General features: G+C 33.0%; 1 protein-coding gene across 1 annotated transcript in view; it reads left to right on the forward strand.

Moving 5' to 3' along the window:
• Window positions 1–20,366, forward strand: part of TACR3 (tachykinin receptor 3) — an 89,350-nt gene that overhangs the window by 19,996 nt on the left and 48,988 nt on the right. The window contains exon 2 of the mRNA XM_007080980.3: window positions 18,275–18,463. Coding sequence (XP_007081042.2) covers window positions 18,275–18,463 — 189 coding nt within the window. The remainder of the gene's footprint in view (window positions 1–18,274; window positions 18,464–20,366) is intronic.

Below are 20,366 nucleotides of genomic sequence, written 5' to 3' on the forward strand. Positions count from 1 at the left end.
CTGAATACCAGAAACTATGTATATATGATGTCAAAATAAAGCCAGTGATCCTCTAAATAGATTTTGAAATGCATGCAAGATAACTCAATACACATTCCTAATACAATTTTTGGTGAATTACAATATATGATATTTTCTTAACATGATAACCAAATATTTATCCCCAAACACAGTATGTCAGAATTACATGAAATAAACTTTACACACACACACACACACATACACACACACACGCTTGAAAACAGAAGATATATAGTAAAAAATAACTAAATAGTAATAATATATCTATTGTTTTAAGGCTCAATGTAATTCTAGTAAAACCACAGTGGAAGTTGAATAGAATCTAAAATAGTCTACGAAAAAATTTTTGAGAAGGAGTTGCTTAGATTAATCAAGAAATGTTTGTTAATAATAAAAATAATAAAGGAAATTGCCAATAAGAATGAGAAAATACTATAAATTATAATAAAAGAGAAAATTTGGAACTTGAACAAGAACCAAGGAGGGTTGACAGTATATATAATGAAATTCCTAGACATGTAAGATTATACAAAGAAAATACCAGTAGGCAATAAAAAAAGCATAATTAGTAAAAAAATAAGAAATTCAGAATTTATCTAATTAGGAAAAAACAAGTTAGAGCCTCAGTTTACACTATGTGCTAATATAAATATCAGATAGACTAAATATTTAAAATATAACAATTAAACCATGAAGAAAAAACAAAATATTATCATTAAATAATCTTAGCTAGGAAAAAATTCCTAAGCAATAGGGCAGCAGAAGAATATAGAGAAAGATATCAGTTGATTTGACTGTAAGAAACTGTGTAACCAAATCATTATACAGTTTAACCACAAAATCAAAAGCATAATTAAATAGCAAGCAAACTGCTTTCATTATTTTCAATATAAGTGAGAGACACAGGGTTAATAACTTTAACTTATAATGAACTCCTATAAATCAATAAGATAATATTAATGCAAAATGCAAAACATGAAAATTTTTAAAAATAAAACTATTACATAAATAAAAGAAAAATATTTATCTTTACAATAATGAAATAAATGCACATACACCTAAAAATATTTTATATTAATACAGTGCTAAAGAAAGAAGCAGATAGAAATAGAAATCAGAACAACCTTTCAAGAAATCAATTTGGTAATGTATATACTGAAATTGCTGATTACTTTAAACACAATTTTACCTCTAGGTATCTATCCATAAAAACTAAAGTTGCAAAGAATGATTCATTGTTTGTAATTTTTTTCACATTATAATAGGTCAGAAATAGACTTTCTTATGCATGTTTTAGGCTATTATATGGTGATTAAGAATAGTGTTTTGAAAATATTTATATTCAAAGAGCATGCAATAAAATGTTAATTAAAGAGAATGTAGGTAATTATTTAAATAAATAAAAAATAATTATATAATGATATATGAATAAATACACATATACAAAAATAAAATTGCAAAAAGGAAATGAGAAATGAACCAGGATATATAGCAATGTTGTCTTTCAGTAGGAGGATTGTGGGGAATTTTCTTCGCATACCCTAGGATCTGGGGAAAAACTGTAACTTTCTCTAAAGCAGGATAAGATTATTTTTCCAGAATTTCATTTTGTAGTGAGAACTGAATGTTCATATGCTTTCTCATTACTCTGTTATTTTGTTGATTTATTCCATAGAAGCCTGGACAATGGTTCTGCCTTTGCTATAACCAGTTCCTTAGAACTCATCCTGAGTTTCTTTACATGTACCTGTTTCTGCAAATCTCTGGAGTTATATAAAAGAGGATATCTAATGACCCTTTGTACAGTATTTCCCATTTGTGTGCTATTTGGATACAGTTCAACTATTTGATTTGTTAATTTTCAGGGAAAAACACTCTGATAGGTTGTTTAAAAAAAATCCTACAAGCACCACATATATAAAGATTCAAAATAAATGGAGATGGAGAAAATTGTTGACATTGTCTGATATGATGAACTTTCCTCTGTAGTTTTATGAAGTTCATTAATCATCTTCAAATCTTCCTCATCTTTACTAGGTGTTGTTACAGTCATTGTTTTGTTTTCTGTCCTATCAGCTACTGAGAGAAGTATGTGATAGTCCAACTATGAGAATGTATTTTTCATTTTAGTTCTGTCCATTTTGCTCTGCATATTTTATAGCAATGTCAATACAATTCTAGGATTTGTTATGCTTTCCTGTTAAATATATCTTTTTATCATTATTAAATGTCCATTCTTCTATTTAGTATCACTTCATGCCTTAAAGTCTAATGTTTGTGATACTTACACAGCCAATCTTTTCTGGGGGAGTTAATGTTTACATGATAACCTCCACCGTGCAAATGTTTTTATACCAAGAATATCTAATATTATTAGAAATCACAAATTTGATTTCAGTGATGTGTGGGAATCTAAGTTCCAACTATATAACTTCATTTCATTTCAAAATTCACATGCAGTAAAACTGATTTTAATTGATATGCAAATGTAGGACTTTTAATGCACGTATAGATTCCTTTAACAGCCACCACAAACAGAACACAAAACAATTTTTCCCCTCATGCTATACCTTTGTATTCATACCTCTCCCTGGCCTAAGTTCCTGTAATCACTGATTTATCATCCACCACTGTAGTTTGGTCATAATCATATAATATATATGCTTTGACACTGGATACTTTCACTACCATCTCTGAGATTTATCTAAGTTTTTGAGTGCTTCAAAAGCCTGGTCCTTTTTATTGCTGAGGATATTGCATTGTGTGGATGTACCAAAGTTTGTTCATCCCCCCTGGGAAAATATTTGGGTTGTTTCTAGTTTTGAGCAATTGTGAATATAGCTGCTACAAACACCCATGCACAGAATTACGTATGAACAAAAGCTTTCATTTCTCTAGGGTAAATAACAAAGAGTGAGATTGCTGTACCCTATCATAAAGGTATAAAGTTGTGCTATCGCCTCATTCCTGTTAGAACGGCTGTCATCAAAAACACAAGAAATAACAAGTGTTGGTGAGGATGTAGAGAAAAGGGAACCCTTGTGCACTGTTGGTGAACAGCCACTATAGAAAACAGTATGGAAATGTCTCAAAAAATTAAAAATAGGACTCCCATATGATCCAGCAATTCCATTTCTGGGTATTTACCCAAAGAAAACAAAAACACCAATATGAAAAAAATGTACCTTTATGTTCGTTGCAGCATTATTTATAATAGCCAAGATATGAAAGTAACCTGTATGTCCATCAGTAGATGAATGGATAAAGAAGATGTGGTATATGCATACAATGGTATATTACTCAGCTGTAAAAAAAAAAAAAAAAAGGAAAAGGAAAAAAAAAGAATGGAAACATACCATTTGTGACAACATGGATGGACCTAGAGGGTATTATGCTATGTGAAATAGTCAAACAGAGAAAGACAAATATCATATTACTTCACTTATATGTGGAATCTAAAAGATAAAACAAACAAAACAGAAACAGACTCATAAATAGAGAACAAACTGGTGGTTGCCAAAGGGGAGGTGGGTGGGTGGATGAGCGAGACAGATGAAGGGGATTAAGATGTACAAACTTCCAGTTGTAAAATAAATAAGTTATGAGGATGTAAAGCACAGTATAGGAAATACAGTCAATAATACTATAATAACGTTGTATGGTGACAGATAGTAACTACCCTCATCTTGGTAAGCATTTTGCAATGTATATAAATGTGAAATCACTGTGACGTACACCTGAAATTAATATAATATTGTATGTCAACTATACTTCAGTGAAAAAGAGAAACAAACTATGAAACTGTCTTCCACAGTGGCTGTACCATTTTGTATTCATACCAGCAGTATATGAGAGTTCTACTTATTGCAGATCTTCATCAGCAATTGATGCTGTCAAAATTTTTGTTTTGATTTTAGCAATTCTAGTGTGTGTACAGTTGTATCCCAGTGTGGTTTGAATTCACATTTCATTAATGGATAATTATGTTGGACATCTTCATGTGCTTCTCACTAATATTTATTTCTTCATTGGTGAAGTTCAAACCATTTGCCCATTTTTCAATTGGATTGTTTTCTTATAGTTGAGATACTATTTTTAATAGCCTTATTGAATCATAATTTACATTCCATAAAATACAGTCATTTAAGTACATAATTCAATAATTATTCATAAGTTTTTAGTTATATAACCATTAACACAATCTAATTTTAGAACATTTTCATTACCCCAAAGAAAAACCTCACTGTAACTGTAGTCACTGCCTGATCCACACCCATACCTAAACAACTACTATGCTATTTTCTCCTGCTATAGATTTTCTTTTCTGGAATTCGGTATAAACGGAATCATACAATATCTAGTTTTTTGTGTATACTTCAAATTGTTTTCTCTGTTTTTATTTTTTAAGTTTTATTTATTTATTTGTTTGTTTAGAGAGAAAGCAGGGGAGGGGCAGCGAGAGGGAGACAGACAGAGAGAATCCCAAGTATGTTCTACACTGTCAGTGCAGAGCCCGGCGCGGGGCTCAAACTCACCAACCATGAGATCACCACCCAAGCTGAAATCAAGAGTGAGACAATTAACCAACTGAGCCACCAGGGCGCCCCTGTTTTCTCTGTTTTTAAATTGGGTTATATGTCTTCTTATTAAATTGTAAGAGTATTGGTGTATTTTGGATACAAGTCCTTAATTGGACATATTATTCACACATATTTTCTCCCTGTCTTTGGCTTGTCTTTTCCCTTACTTCATGGTGTATTTGAAGAGCAAAAATTTTTAATTTTGCTGAAGTACAGTATATCATTTTTCCCTTCATTGTGCTTTTGTGGTCAATTCTAAGAAATCGTTAGTTACTTCAAGATAGTGAAGATTCAGTTCTATGTGTTTTCTTGATAGTTTTATAGTTTTAAATCTTACGTTTGTATATGATATCTATTCGGAGATGATTTTTGCATATAGTGTGAGATAACAGGACAAATCATCTTTTCTTATGTGAATATCCAATTGTCCCAGTACTGTTTGTTGAAAAGACTAGAGTTCCCCCCATTGAGTTGCTTTAGCACATGTGTCAAAAATCAAGCAATAAATGTAAGTGTTTATTTCTGGACGCTTGGTATTTCTAGTTCATTGATCTATATGTCTATTTTTCCGCCAGTACTATACTATCTTGATTACTGTAGCCTTGTAATAGGTTTTAGAATATGGAAGTGTAAGTCCTTCAACTTTGTCCTTATTTTTCAAAATTGTTTTGACTATTCTAGGAGATTTGCATTTCCAAAATTTTTTAAGATCGGCTTTTTATTTATTTTAATTTTATTTAAATCCAAGTTAGTTAACATATAATGTAATAATGGTTTCATTTTTGGTGCTACTGAATGGAATTTTTCAGTTCATTTTCAGATTGTGCATAGCTAGTATGTAGAAATCCAATTGATTGAACTTGTATCCTGTGACCTTGCTGCACTTATCGATTAATTCTAATGAGTTTTGTTTTTTGTGGATTCCTGAGGATTTTCACCATGGAAGATCATGCCATCTGCTAATAAAGACATTACTTTCTCCTTTTCAATATGGGTGACTTTTATTTCCTTTTTTTCTTTTATTTTTTCTTTTATTTTTGTTTGTTTGGCTTCTGCCTGATTGATTACCCTGGTTAGAACCTCCAGTACAACTTTTAATGGAACTGAAGAAATGGGACATCCTTGTCTTTTTCCAGATTATAGGGAGAAAGAATTAAATTTTTAACAATTAAGTATTATGTTAATTGTAGATTTTTTCATCAATGCATTTTATCAAGTTGAAGAAGTTTCTTTATATTCCCCGTATGTGGAGAGTTGTTATTCTGAAAAGATTTGGGATTTTGGTAAATTCTTTTCTGCATCTGTTGTCCTGATCATGTGGTCATTGTTCTTTATCCTATTACTATAGTATATTACATTAATCAATTTTCAGATCAAACTTGAATTTCCAAAATAATACCCACTTTTCCACGATGGATAATACTTTTCGTATGTTTCTGAAATAACTGACATATAACCTTATATTAGTTTTGAGTATACAATATAACAATTTGACATTTGTATAAATTATAAAATTATAAAGTATACAATATTTATAATATTGTATAAAATATAAAATTTTATTGCATAAAATTATATTAACTATAGTCTAGTTAACATCCACACAGTTAAAATAGTTTTCTTGTGATGAGTACTTTTAATATCTATTCCGTTAGCAAATTTCAACTATGTAAACAGTATAAACTATAGAAGCCATGCTATACGCTACATCCTCATGACTTATTTTATAACTAGAAGTTTGTACCTTTATGCACCCTTTGGTTCTGGTATCATGGTAATACTAACCTTACATAATGAGAGGGGGAAGTGTTTCCTCCTCTGTTTACTGGAAGAGTTTTGAGTATACAGTCTTTTGTTTCCTTTTAAGAATTCTTCAATTTGGGGGCACCTGGGTGGCTCAGTCAGTTAAGTGTCCGACTTTGGCTCAGGAATGATCTTGCTGTTCCCGAGTTCGAGCCCCACGTTGAGCTTTGTGCTGATAGCTCAGAGCCTGGAGCCTGTTTCCGATTCTGTGTCTCCCTCTTTCTCTCTACCCCTCCCCTGCTTGTGTTCTGTCTCTGTCTCTCTCTCTCAAAAATAAATAAACATTAAAAAATAAAATTAAAAAAAGAATTCTTCAATATTACCTAAGTTTCCTAATTTGTTGGCATATTGTTGTTCAGGAAGACTTGTTACAGTTATGGCCCACAAGGAAGAAAGACTATTAAGATAAAATTATATTTACAGGTGCATTGTAAGAGGAGAAAGAAGCAACTCTTACAAAAAAGTGAATAACTACGTTTTCATTTTCTCAGTGTATCTCATGTGTGAACTGAGTGATCACCATCTAAAGAGTAGCCTCATGTTACTTTCTATCCACGTTTTCTAATTTATTTTCCTTCACAATGTTTACTACTATTTTGTTTCCTACTATATTCATAGCATCTAGGATACTGACTACATATAGTTGGCACTCTACATATTTCTTGTATGACTGGCTGAATGGATGAACAGAAGACATTTTTAAATTGCTCTCCTATCACTTCCTACCATTGAATAATGTGGGCACAATTTACCTTAATGAGATATAATGAAAATATAATTAAAAAGAAAAATAAGATATGAAAAAGCCTTCATTTTCCATCTTTATTACCCAAGTTTAAAGGTTATCCATTGCCTGTTTTTCTTCCATTTGCACAGTTAAATAAGCCTTTACATCATCACAATGTAAATACTCACAGATTTGGAAATCCTCCTGCTTGATGAGTGTCATCATCCCTATGATTTTAAGGATAATCTAGTGGAGCTGCTACATGCCAGTATTTACTTCAGAAAGCAGTCTGATGTGGTGTAGATCCACATTAGACAAAACTGGTGGGAATTAATTCCTAGTACACACAAAGAAATTTAACAATCTCCAAGTGTAACACTGAATGTTTCCATTTAATCATTGAATCATTGAGCAGGAGTTGTTCTTATTGAAGTTGCATAGAAAATTGCATTACTCTCTGTATAGAAATTTGTTTCAGATGGAGATTTAGAAAAGAAATAACTGATATACTGTACCACCCTGATGGGATAGGTTTGTATTAGAGAGCTAGGGACAATATCAAAAGATTTTCCAATCTTTAGATTAGAATTTTGGCATAAACTTATTTTTCTTTCCATGCCAATCATGAGTTTTAAGAACCACGTTCATTTTTTTTGTTTGTTTTTATCTCAAACTTACCTCTTTACCTGGTTTTTTATTTTTGTTTTTGTCCTAAGTGTTAATTTCATTTTATTCAACATAGTTTGGGATGATTTAGATTGAGTGTCTACTGTGCCTGACATTATCTACATCTCTTTGTATATACTGTGTTATTTAATGACATTATAACCTCATGATCATACTCTATTATTCCCACTTAGTAAAGTTAAGGAAACTCTTCCTTTAAAAAAAATGCATACATGCTGAAGTCTCCTTTTGTAAACAGTTATTTACTCTACCCAAATATTCAACAACCGTAGAAGTAGTCAAATGTTCAACTGTCCAAATATGCAATAGCCATTTGCAGTCAGTATTCAGCTCTCATTTGACTCCTATAGATACTTTGTTAGGTGCTACAGAACACAGAGATGAACAAATCAGAATCTCCAATGAGTTCAGATCAAATTATGAGCATAATACTGTTGGAGCACTGAGAAGGTTAAAAACTAACTCTGGACAGAGGGAAGGGAAGAAATCCACAGTGATCATTCTGTAATCTGAGTGGAAACTGAAGGATGCCTAGAAGTTTAGCAGTCGTAGAACTTTACAATAATGTATGTATGAGCGAGAGGGAAATCATTCCAGCAAAGAAACTACCATGTGAGAAACATTAAATTGTCAAAGGATATGTAAGCTGGACAATTTCTATTTTTCAAGTCAGATCTTCTCTCTACTTATTCTATTCTTTTTTCTGTCCCCTCCTCCCAGGCTGAATATTTCTGTGGACTATATGCATCGAAAGGGTCCCTTGCTCTCTGGCCTCTTCTTTGGCTTTGCCTAGTGGGAGATACTTGAAGGAGATGGGAGGAAGAGAGGAGAGCGACTTTGGAATGTATCCACTCTCCTTCCATTCAGGATTGCTGCAAATTGGCTAAGCCCAAAACAATATCCATATCTCTTGTCAAGTGCTACTCCCCCAAGTGTTCATCTCCTCAGTTCAGATTATAGCATCCTTTCATCCTTGAGACCTGGTCAGGAGGACACCCATGCCTCCCAACTCCTTGCTGTTGCTAGTCCCAGGAATATTCATTTCAAGTTGATTTCCTTTAACAACTTTGTAAAATGGGGTTTGTAAATGGCTTATTTATTTAATTTTGTAAATGACCTCTTTATTAAACTCTCTTCAGTTTTCCCACTTGAGTGTGCCATTGTTTTTCCCGGAGCTCTGACTTATACAACATAGCAAGTTTGAGCAAAAGTTAAGATATTTAGTGCCAGTTAAGATATTTAGTGCCACTGTAGTAAAGTGTGTGCAGAATTGCAGCTAATCCTGTCAAAAGTGAAGAAACAGTGAAATTATTTAGAAAGATAACTTGAAAGACATTGTGAAGAAAGCTAAGAGTAGCATCCAGGAAACCCATTATGGTGATGTTGCAATAATCCAGGCATTGAGAGTTGGAAGAGAGGAACAGAACAGATTTGGTGATGTCAGAAGGTGGACTGATAAGATTTATGATTGTGCAAAGGAAATGAGAAAAAGAAGAGGTTCAGAGTAACTCATACATATATACAAATAATATTTATAATGAGTATACTCAAAAAAGTATTCATTTTCCAAAAATGAAAAACCTATTATTGAAACATAAACTTTTTTTTCATATATGCATAGTAATATTCATGTTTTTTCTGAAGATATTCACACTGTAAAAGGGTATATATAAAATCATTTCCATCCATTCTCATAAAGCTCTTAATGTCACTGTTGGTTAAAAAAAAATGTCTGCCAGGGGGGCCTGGGTGGCTCAGTTGGTTAAGCATTAGACTTCGGCTCAGGTCACGATCTCGCAGTCTGTGAGTTTGAGCCTCATGCTGGGCTCTGTGCTGACAGCTCAGATTCTGGAGCCTGCTTCAGATCTGTGTCTCCCTCTCTTTCTGTCCCTCCCCTGTTCATGCTTTGTCTCTCTCTGTCTCTCAAAAATAAATAAATGTTAAAAAATTTTTTAAAAAAAGAAAACTGTCTGCCAGAACTATGGACTTGCAGTACCAGTTATAATATGTGGCTTTACTTAATCACATGTATATAAAAGACATATAAAAGGAAAGCCAAGTAATTTTAAGGGGAAGCTAATAGATGGAAGGAAATTTTGGCTCAATACTATTTGATATATAAGTCATACTGTAGTACTCTGCAAATTACACAAACCAAGTTACTTCACTCAGTTGTCCCAACAATCTACTCCCTGTCATAATTCTGATTATAAGGGCCTGGAACCATAATTAGTTTTCAGACAACCTCCCTCTGATTAAAATTATAATCTCAAAGTTATGCGGGAGACTACTTTCATCTATTTCAACAATTCACCTGAAGTTTATAATCCCTTAACTCACTCAATAAGTGGTGATTCATTCTATTCCTGATTCTTCAGTGCCTTCAACAACAGAGGGAAAAAAAAAGTATTACCACTGGAGACAGTCCATTGTGCCCTACAGAGTTGTGATTCATCTTTCTCCAGAAAATGCGGTCTGAGCTCTACCTCCTGTAGCAATCTAAAACTGCTCTACTATCTACACTATAGCTCTTCATTTATGTGTATTAATACTTATTTTATATTTATATTAATATAAATTAATATAAATATATAAACACATATATATTAATATGTGTATTAATATCTATTTTATATTTATGTATTTTAATAATTATATACTTATATAATATATAACATATTTTATGTATTATATATTGTATATATTCTTTTTGAGAGAGAGAAAGAGAGAGGTAGCGGGAAAGGGAGAGAGAGGCTCTTAAGCAGGCTCCATGCCCAACGTGGAGGCCAACTTGGGGCTCAATATCACAACGAGATCATGACCTAAGCTGAAATCAGGAGTCACATGTTTAACCGACTGAGCCACCCAGGTGCCCCAACAGTTGACCAAAGCTTGCAAGTGTCTCAAGTCTTTTCTGGTTAAGAAATTTCATTTCCTTTACCCATTGACTATAATATGACCTGTCTATTGCCCTTACCTAGGAGTTTCTTTAGCTCTTATTCTAACTCCTCCATTTTGGGGCAAACTTTTGAATTCTCTCTTCATCTAAAAACTCTTTTCCTTATAGAATGAAATAATATTGGATTGAATTTTTTTTTTTCTTATTGACCTGAAAAAGGGCTTTGGATGCATTTTAGGAAGCGTATTACCTTATAGTATAAATAGAATATCATGTATAATTATACTATACACAATTACATCTAGTGTTTTGTGTTATCTGTATAAAATATTGAATACTAAAAATATAAGTCCTTTTCAGCTTCAAATATATTTTAATGAAAGCATTGCTTTCAAGAAAATAATCTGCCAAGAGTTCAAAACTATTTTCATGGGGAATTAGTTTCTATACATATTATATATATAATTTATTTAATGTTTATTTTTTAAGAGACAGAAAGAAAGAGAGAGCATTAGTGGGGGAGGGGCAGAGAGAGAGAAGGAGGCACAGGATCCGAAACGGGCTCCACACTGTCAGCAGAGAGCGCGGTGTAGGGTTGGAACTCATAAACTGTGAAGTTATGACCTAGCTGAAGTCAGATGCTTAACCAACTGAGCCACCCAGGCACCCCAGGAACTAGTTTCTTAACAAAGTTAACTTTTCAATATATGATTGATAACATAAAGATGACTTTGTGAAAGCAGCACTTTCAAAGTGATATATAGAAGTGGTTATATATGTTCCCATTAATTTTCTGAGACAATATAGAGATGACACAAAATATTAGTAAATTGGACTTTAAAAAAAGGGTTTATAGTTTTACAGTATTTATGGTATTTCATAGATGAAATAACCTATTATTTTCTGATTTTTAAATTATTTATCATCAGAGATAATATAAATAGCATAAAATAATTTTCAACAGTAAATTTTATATTGTTAATATAGAAAACTACTTCTAAATTGAGGTCTGAAATTTTGAGGAGAAATTGTTTTATGTGGTACTCACTAATGAGGTAGCATTTTATTATAAATCACTTTGTAATTATTATAAATAATTAGAATTTAAAGATTACCTGATTTATATATAAAGCTCTTAGAATAGAGTCTGGTACAGGTGTTAGCAATTATTGCTTTTATTGTTAAAAAAGAAAACCTAAATATATATTGGATATATATCAGTGAAGTCATGATTAATACCTCTCCAGCTTTATTTGACATCTTTGCCTTTCCCTCCTCTGTGCTGTAGAGAATCTGGCCTTTCTAGTTTCTCAAATACCTCTTGCTTCCTCCAACCTCAGTACTTGCTGTTCCACTTTTTCTTCAAATCCCAATTCTAATTAACTCCTATTTATTGTTCTAAACCAATGTTGCTTCCTCGGAGAAGCCTACTAATATCTCTACCATCATTTCAACCCACACCCCAGACTAGGTCAAATTGCCTATTTTACGCTTTATGATTACTAGTACATGTCTTCTTAACACTGTGTACACAGTGGAGATAATTTTGCAGACTTCCTAAAGGATCGGGCTAGATAAACTAGCCTACTAACAGAAATGCAAAACTGGGCTAAACTTGTCAAGGGGTTGCAAATGACAGGGTCACCCACGGTACATGTAGAGTTCTTTAAAAATTGCAGAATATAAAATGAGTATAACGAAGAGAAGAAAAGTCAAGTTTAGAATCATAGGATAAAAAGTGGTGGTGTATTCTCCCCTCCCCTAAATTCCTAAATCCAATAAAATTTTGAAATCTGAAATGCTTTATATAATTGGATTTGTTGTGGAAATCATATGACAGTACAAGTTTGCATTCAGGTTCATAATGGGTGACATGAAAGTATTTTATACAGATTCAAGAATAAAAACAGAGGGTACCAAATAGGTTAGATTGTATTTCACTTAGAAATCATGGGGGAAGGTGCTGAACTCACACAGGCCATTACAGTAAAGCTCCATGGAAAGTTTAACCAAATATCCAAGAGGCGATGTTTCCCAAAGAACATTTAGGTAGTAATTTCGTACATATTTTGTGATTATTTGAATAATGTCTTTCTTCTGTGTTAGACTCTGAATTCTACAAGAGCAGGAACCATATCTATCTTATTTATCAATATGGTCAAAGAATGTAATAAAATCTTGGGAAAAAAGCATTCAAGAAATAATTGAAAACAAATAGCTGATATTCAATTAATAAATGAATAGGTAAATCTAATTGCTGAATTTAAACCAAAAGTATATAAAATGAAAGTCAAGTACTTTCACTATTCTGAAACTTTATTTTTATTTTTTAAATTTTTTTAAGTTTTATTTATTTATTTTGAGAGAGAGGGAGTGAGTGAGCACACATGCATGCATTCAAGCGGGGGAGGAGCAGAGAGGGAGGGAGAGAGAGAATCCCAAGTAGGCTCTGCACTGTCAGCATGGAGCCCAAGGCAGGGCTTAATCTCAGGAAACCTGAAATCATGACCTGAGCCAAAATCAGGCATTCGACACTTAACCAACTGACCCAGGCACCCCTGAAACTTTATTTTTTAAATCTAATTTTCCTCAAGTGCCAGTCTATAAATTTTACTTATAAAAATCAAAAAATCTGGGTAAATAAGCAAGTTATTTTTCTTGCTTGATAATATTTTGAAGTTCCTATTATATGTGTACATATATTTGAATGTATGGATATACAAGCTTATTTTAATAAATATTTGTTCCCTTCAAAATTCACTAAGACAGTAGTTATGACAAATTAATTAACTGGCTCACTCTTATTTAAAATACTTATGAAAAAGCATAAATGAAATTTGTCTGCAAAATGCCATTTCAGAAAAGATTATATTTCTCTCTAGTGATTTTTTAAAGCAGAAAATGCCTTAGCACCAAAGGCCAGAAGTTGAAACAGTATGGGTCATGAACAGCTGTTACAACGAATCTTTATTTTGTACAGACAATAGGCAGACAACATTATATATATGGGCTTTACAGCCTAAAACATTGCCTACTGTGACTGGAAGCAAATTGGAAAACAGCAAAATCCACATCATTTGAGGCAAATATTCTTTGCATTGTTAATCAAGTGCATATCTGAAGGCTGTACACTGCCTTTCATACCAAAATTTTAAAATGTGTAGAGGCATATAAAAATCCAGAAACAGAGCTTACTAAAAATGCTAACAAAAGGAAGAATCATACCAGATATCAAGAACAATCGCAAATGGAAAAGGCTTGCTTATTGAAAGTAAGTAACGGTATGTCGAAATAATCTGTTTAGATATCAAAGAACCAGAAAAGACCCTTCAATTATATCAGAAAAGTAAGTGGTAAAAGAATGTGGCCTTGTCTTAGAATGGAAAGGAAAATTGATAAAAGATGGCATTTAAAATAGGAGCTTTCAGTGGATGCTTCTGAGAATTACAGACTCTATAAAAAATAATAAGACATAATTTTAAACTTGTTTGAGTGATATGCTAATTGAAAGAGTGAAGAATCCAATCTTAGCGATTACATATCAAATGATCATACTAAGGGCACTAATGTATTTGAGAATCTGTTTAATAAAGGTAAGAATGGTAGTGAGAAGCTCAGACAAAAACCTGGGAAAAGCTAACGTGATCATATCAAAGATACATATTTCTTTAAAGGAGAAATAAAGTGCTAACAATCATTTGAGTGATATTATATCGCAGATTGGATTATTTCTTCTCAAGGTCCAGAGGATATTTATTTGGATGAGCCTAAGGATCCATTTTTTTCATGCCTACTTTTGAGCAAATTATTATTGCTGGAGAGAGCCACAGAACAGGAAATATTGATGCCCCAATGAATTCCTAATTACCAGTTTCAAATTAATCTTGTCAGCAGTGCCTGGCAACTGTACCTACTTCTATGGCCAACTGGCTCTCCATTTCTACAATGTTTTAACATTCCTTTATTTTCCTCAAACCATTACCATAATTCAATCTCCCTGGTAACACCTCATTTCAAGCAGCAATCATCTCTCACCCAAAACAAAACAATAGCCAGTTTACTTATTCCCACTGCTTGCATTATTTTCCTTCCTTCAATTAATACTAAAATCTCACTAAAGTCTGATTATTCTCTTCCTTTGACTGATCACCTTGATTTTTCGCCATAGGACAAAAAATCTACGACCTGCTCTACAACTCTATCTCAGACCACTTCCTCCTTCACACTCTGTTTCCATTACAGTAGTCTTTATTCAAGTGCACAATGCTTTCCCCATCCTTACCCTTCGCTTTGGTTTCCTGGGCCTCTTGTACCAAAGTGCCACAGAGTGACTTGAAACAAGAGGATTTTACTGTCTTAACAGCTCTGGAAGCTGGAAGTCTGAAATCAAGGGATTGACAAGGGCCATGCTCCCTCAGAAAGCTGTAAGAAAATCCTTCCTTGCCTCCTCGTAGCTTTCTGTGGTTTGCTGGAAGTCTTTGGCATTCCTTGGCTTTTAGATGCATCAGTCAAACCTCCATCTTCATGTGGCATTCTCCATATGTTTCTCTCTATTCCCAAATTTCTTTTAAATCAGTCATATTGGGTTAGGGCCCACCCTAATGACCTCATTTTAACTCACTTGCCTATATAAAAACCCCATTTACAACTAAAGTCACATTCTGTGGTATTGGGGTTTAGGACTTAAACATACCTTTTTTAGAGGGACACAATTCAACCAATAAAAACTCACCATTTACGCAGGAGTTTTTCACATGTCATTTGTTCTTCCAGAAATCTTCCTGGCAACCCTTACTCTTCTGCCACCTTGCCTAGTTACTTTTCCAAATTTCAACCCAGAATGACTTGTCTTAGGAGAGACTGAGTCACAACCTAAATATGTTTTTCCCAGTAAATACATTCACATGGCTATATATTCCTTGCCTTTTAACACTTATCATATTTGTAATTTTGTTTATTTTACATTCCTTGGTTATTATCTGTCTACTTCACTAGACTGTGAGCTCTGTGAAGGTCATTTCTCCTTACTATTGTTTCATATACCACAGTAGGCATTCAGTAAATGTTTGGTTGAATGAATAACAGATCACACCAAAAATGACAAAAATGTCAGCTTGAAGTTCCTAAATTTCTGCCTTCACTGAAGTGTTAGTTAATGAGAACATAAATTGACTGTTTTCATATAATTCCAACAAAACAATATTCTACCTGTTTGGAAATAATTTCTGTAATATAGAGTAACTTAGCAACAAAATCAAGAAGCAACTTGTACTATTTTGAATTATCTGTGCTGTAATAGTAATACAGGACTTTAACCCTGCACATGCCAGTCAAATTCTCTTTTCAGTCTCAAAAAAATCAACTCTCTAAACATCCAAATTGCATTCATAAACTTCCAGGCAAGCAAAAAAGCAAAATATCATGATAGAGTTGAGGAATATTCAGTTCAGTACAACAAAATTTATTGATAAGTGCTGTGCTTGACTCTAGACACTCCTTAAGCAACCAGCTAATATAATGAGAGAAATGCTGTGGTGAATCATAACCAACAGCAGTGGAAACAGAAATAACCAACTATAATTATTCCCTTTCTATGCTTGACTCTTGTCTTTAATATTGCACATAAACGCTTTCAGATTCAGAGGCAAAATAGGATTCTTTGGACGGCATCTACCTTGAATATTTTTCTCTCTCTTCCACAATTCCTTATATGAACTGCCATATTCAAAGTCTTCATCTGTATCCATATGGACTTTGGAGACTGGCAGAACTGTTTTAGAATTCCAGCTCTTACCATCTGGGTCATTTTGACCAATCTACTTAATGTATTTAAGCTTCAGTTTCTTTTTCTGTAAAATAGAAATAATATTATCTGGTTGATTAGACTGTTTTGGATGTTAAATATATATAATGTGTATAATAAATTGCCTGCTTATGATTGGCAGTCACGAAATGTTGCTACTATTCACCAACATAAGCATAAAAGGTAAATTATAAAACAATTTTCAATTTCAAACATAGGCATTTTCAAAGCATAAGAGACTCTTAAAAACTGAGAACAAACTGAAGGTTGATGGGGGTGGGAGGGAGGGGAGGGTGGGTGATGGGTATTGAGGAGGGCACCTTTTGGGATGAGCACTGGGTGTTGTATGGAAACCAATTTGACAATAAATTTCATATATTGGAAAAAAAACAAACAAACATAGGCATTTTATTTTCATTGTGTGGTTCACTTTATTTCCAAAACTATGGTACTGTTTTTATGATTTTTTACCTAACATTCATTTTTACCTATTAGCTGTCATACATAATAAATTAAGGATATTTCCTTTAAGTAAATTTCAACTAAAGTTAATATGATGAGTAGTACATAGGTAAGTTCCAATATATCTATTAAAGGTCCAATTCTGCCTAATAGCCATAAAACAAAGGGCAATAAGCAAATTAAAAAAAAATTATTCTTATCTTGAAATATTTATTCTTAAAATTAAAATGTTTTGGACTTAAGTAATAGTCATTCTTTGATTATATTGTTGCCTTTGAAAAATTTACAGAAATCAAAATATATTTGAGAAACACATAATTGTCAATAGCAAAAACAATTGCAACAATGTTTTGTTGATAGAAATGTAAAAATATAATTAATTTTGTGTATAATTTCAAATTAATTTTCTACTCTATTAGCCAGAATTTGGCAATTAGGCATATTATCCAATTTGAAGCTGTCAATTGTTTCTCCCAGACATATCATTAATATTTTAACAAGTGAATAAAACTTGATTTTTGTTACCATATTCAAAGTTTCCAATTTCCCAAAACTTTGCTCTCTAAAAATCATATGTGTGTTTTTGAGAGTCTCAAATATATTTTTCTATAACTATTATGTTATACATAGTTACACAGGCACTATGAAAATTTTCATGGTAAACCATGAATTCAATTTTAGAGGTAACAGCAAGGGATAGCCTCAGTCAAACTTGACTTATTTATTATTATCTGAATCCTGATCTTGTCTCGATATTTTTAGATGGAGTTGTTGATGACATCCTTTATAAAGGATTCCTCATTTTTGTCAGATAGGTTTATCTATATTAGTTCTCCAGAATTTTCTTCTAAAAAGTTAAACATACAGAAGAAAAATGGAGGTCTTGAGGTACAGAACTCATATTTTTAAGCACTTACTATGCACTTTTCCAGTTCCATTCAACAGACATTTATGAATTCTGATAATGTGCAAGGCACAGCACAAATAATCAATACCTTTCACTTACTTTATTTCTATTGATCTTGACTTCACCCCTATGAGGTGAATGTTCTTGTTTCTATTTTTAAAATAAAAAAGCTGAGGTTCAAAAAGTTTGAATAAGTGACAGAATAGGATTTGAACCTCAGTATGCCTGATTCCTAAGACTATGCCATGATTATCATTCCATGCTGCCTCTACAAAGCAAAATCCTTATTAACTTGCTTACCAGAGACAGATAACTCCTTTGAAACTCCATTTTTAACTCTGCTAGCAAGAGAACCAACAAAATGGTTTTGTTTGTTTTTGTATAGGTATATGGCCATTATTGATCCCTTGAAACCCAGACTATCTGCCACAGCAACCAAGATCGTCATTGGAAGTATTTGGATTCTAGCATTTCTACTTGCCTTCCCTCAGTGTCTTTACTCCAAAATTAAAGTCATGCCAGGCCGTACTCTTTGCTACGTGCAATGGCCAGAGGGTCCTAAACAACATTTCACGTAAGTTAATTCTCTACTGTGGTTTTCAATTCAATTTATTGAACACTTAAAGAACTATAGGTTGGGAGCAACAATTAAGCAAATGAAACATAAACATTTCCCTCAAGGGTCCATATGTTATTTGGGAAAACAGACACATTGAAGTACTAGAATACATGGGTGCCTGGTTGGCTTAGTTGGTAGAGTAACTCTTGACCTCGGAGTTGTGAGTTTGAGCCCCACAGTGGGTGTAGAGATCACTTAAAATCTTTAAAAAAAAAAAAGTTTAAAATACTACAATATGGTATGGTCAATAAGTTTTATAAATTACAAAGGTTACTAACATGAAAAATGAGATGAATTTTATATGGGGTAACTCTAGAGAGTTTCCTGAAGGAAGTGATAAAATCCCTGGAGATGAAAGCAATGCACAAAGGAAAGCAGGGTTGTTATTAATTGAGAAAAGAATGGGAAAGGAAGAACTGAAGCCCAAAGGTGCTGATTGTCCTTTTAAAGTCCTGGTTAGGGAAAGGCAGTTCTGGTAGGTTCTTGGTTGTGCTCCTTTGTTTTAGCATTAAAGAAACATAAACACTAGGTTGGAAAATAATTATGAATGTTATACAATAGAATTTGGTATTTCATATTTTGGACACATCTTAAGAAAAGCAAAAGGAAAAAAAGTAATTGGGCAACTGTTTGCATTTTTTATTCCGATAATTTAAATTTTAATTCAATAAAATCTAATGCAGTGTCCTATTTTTTTCTTTAAAAAATAACAAATGATGCAAATACAATGGTAATCTTTTATAATTTTTTTAATGTTTATTTATTTTTGAGAGAGAGACAGAGCACAAGCAGGGGAGGGGCAGAGAGAGAGGGAGACAGAATCCAAAGCAAGCTCCAGGCTCTGAGTTGTCAGCACAAAGCTGGACATGGAGCTTGAACTCGCAAACCACAAGATCATGACATGAGCTGAAATAGGATGTTTAATATAACGGTCATTTTTTAAAGCAGTCACTTTATCAAACTTCTCTACCCAAAGTCCAGATTTGTTTTTAAGTTTTTATTATAATTCCAGTTAGTTAAGATACATTGTTATATTAGTTTCAGGTGTACAATATAATGATTCAACAATTCCATACATCATCTGGTGCTCACCATGAGAAGTGCACTGCTTAATCCCCATCACCTTTTTAACCCACCCCTTCTCACCCACCTCCCTTCCAATAGCCATCAGTTTGGTTTTTTTTAATTAAGAGTCTGTTTTTTAATTTCTCTCTCTCTCTTTTCCCCTTTGCTCATTTGGTTTTTTCTTAAATTCTACATATGAGTAAAATCATATGGTATTTGTTTTTCTCTGACTTCCCAGAGTCCAGATTTTTAAAGAAAAATATTAGGAAGTATTTAATTGAAGGAAAAGCAGGAAATAGTTATTAAACTGAATACTGTTATTCTATCTGATATTAATAAATCTTAGCTGTATAACAAAATAAAAGTAATCATAATAATAAAATTAAGTTATTTGTTGACTGAATCGCTTCCCACTGACTGTAACTCAATACTTAAAAAGCTATCAGGAAACAGGAAGGCAAGGAGGTTTAAGATTCCCTTTACAAAGAAACAGGTATTGAGAAGACTAGTATACCGAATTCTTTAATTTCCTTAAAGCCTTCCGAAGACAGCGGAAACTACACAAAACTTTATACAAATTTTAATTGTGTGGTTATATTATCAGTTGCCCTTCTATTCCTCCCCAACTGCATCCTTATCAATTTTTTTAAATATTTATTTATTACTTTTGAGAGACAGGGAGAGACGGGGGAGGGACAGAGAGAGAGGGAGACAGAGGATCCGAAGTGGGCTCTGTGTTGACCATGAGATCGTGACCTAAGCAAAAGTCAGATGCTTGGCTGACTGAGCCAGC

This window comes from Panthera tigris, chromosome B1, assembly GCF_018350195.1.
Source record: "Panthera tigris isolate Pti1 chromosome B1, P.tigris_Pti1_mat1.1, whole genome shotgun sequence".
NCBI classification, from domain to species: Eukaryota; Metazoa; Chordata; class Mammalia; order Carnivora; family Felidae; genus Panthera; species Panthera tigris.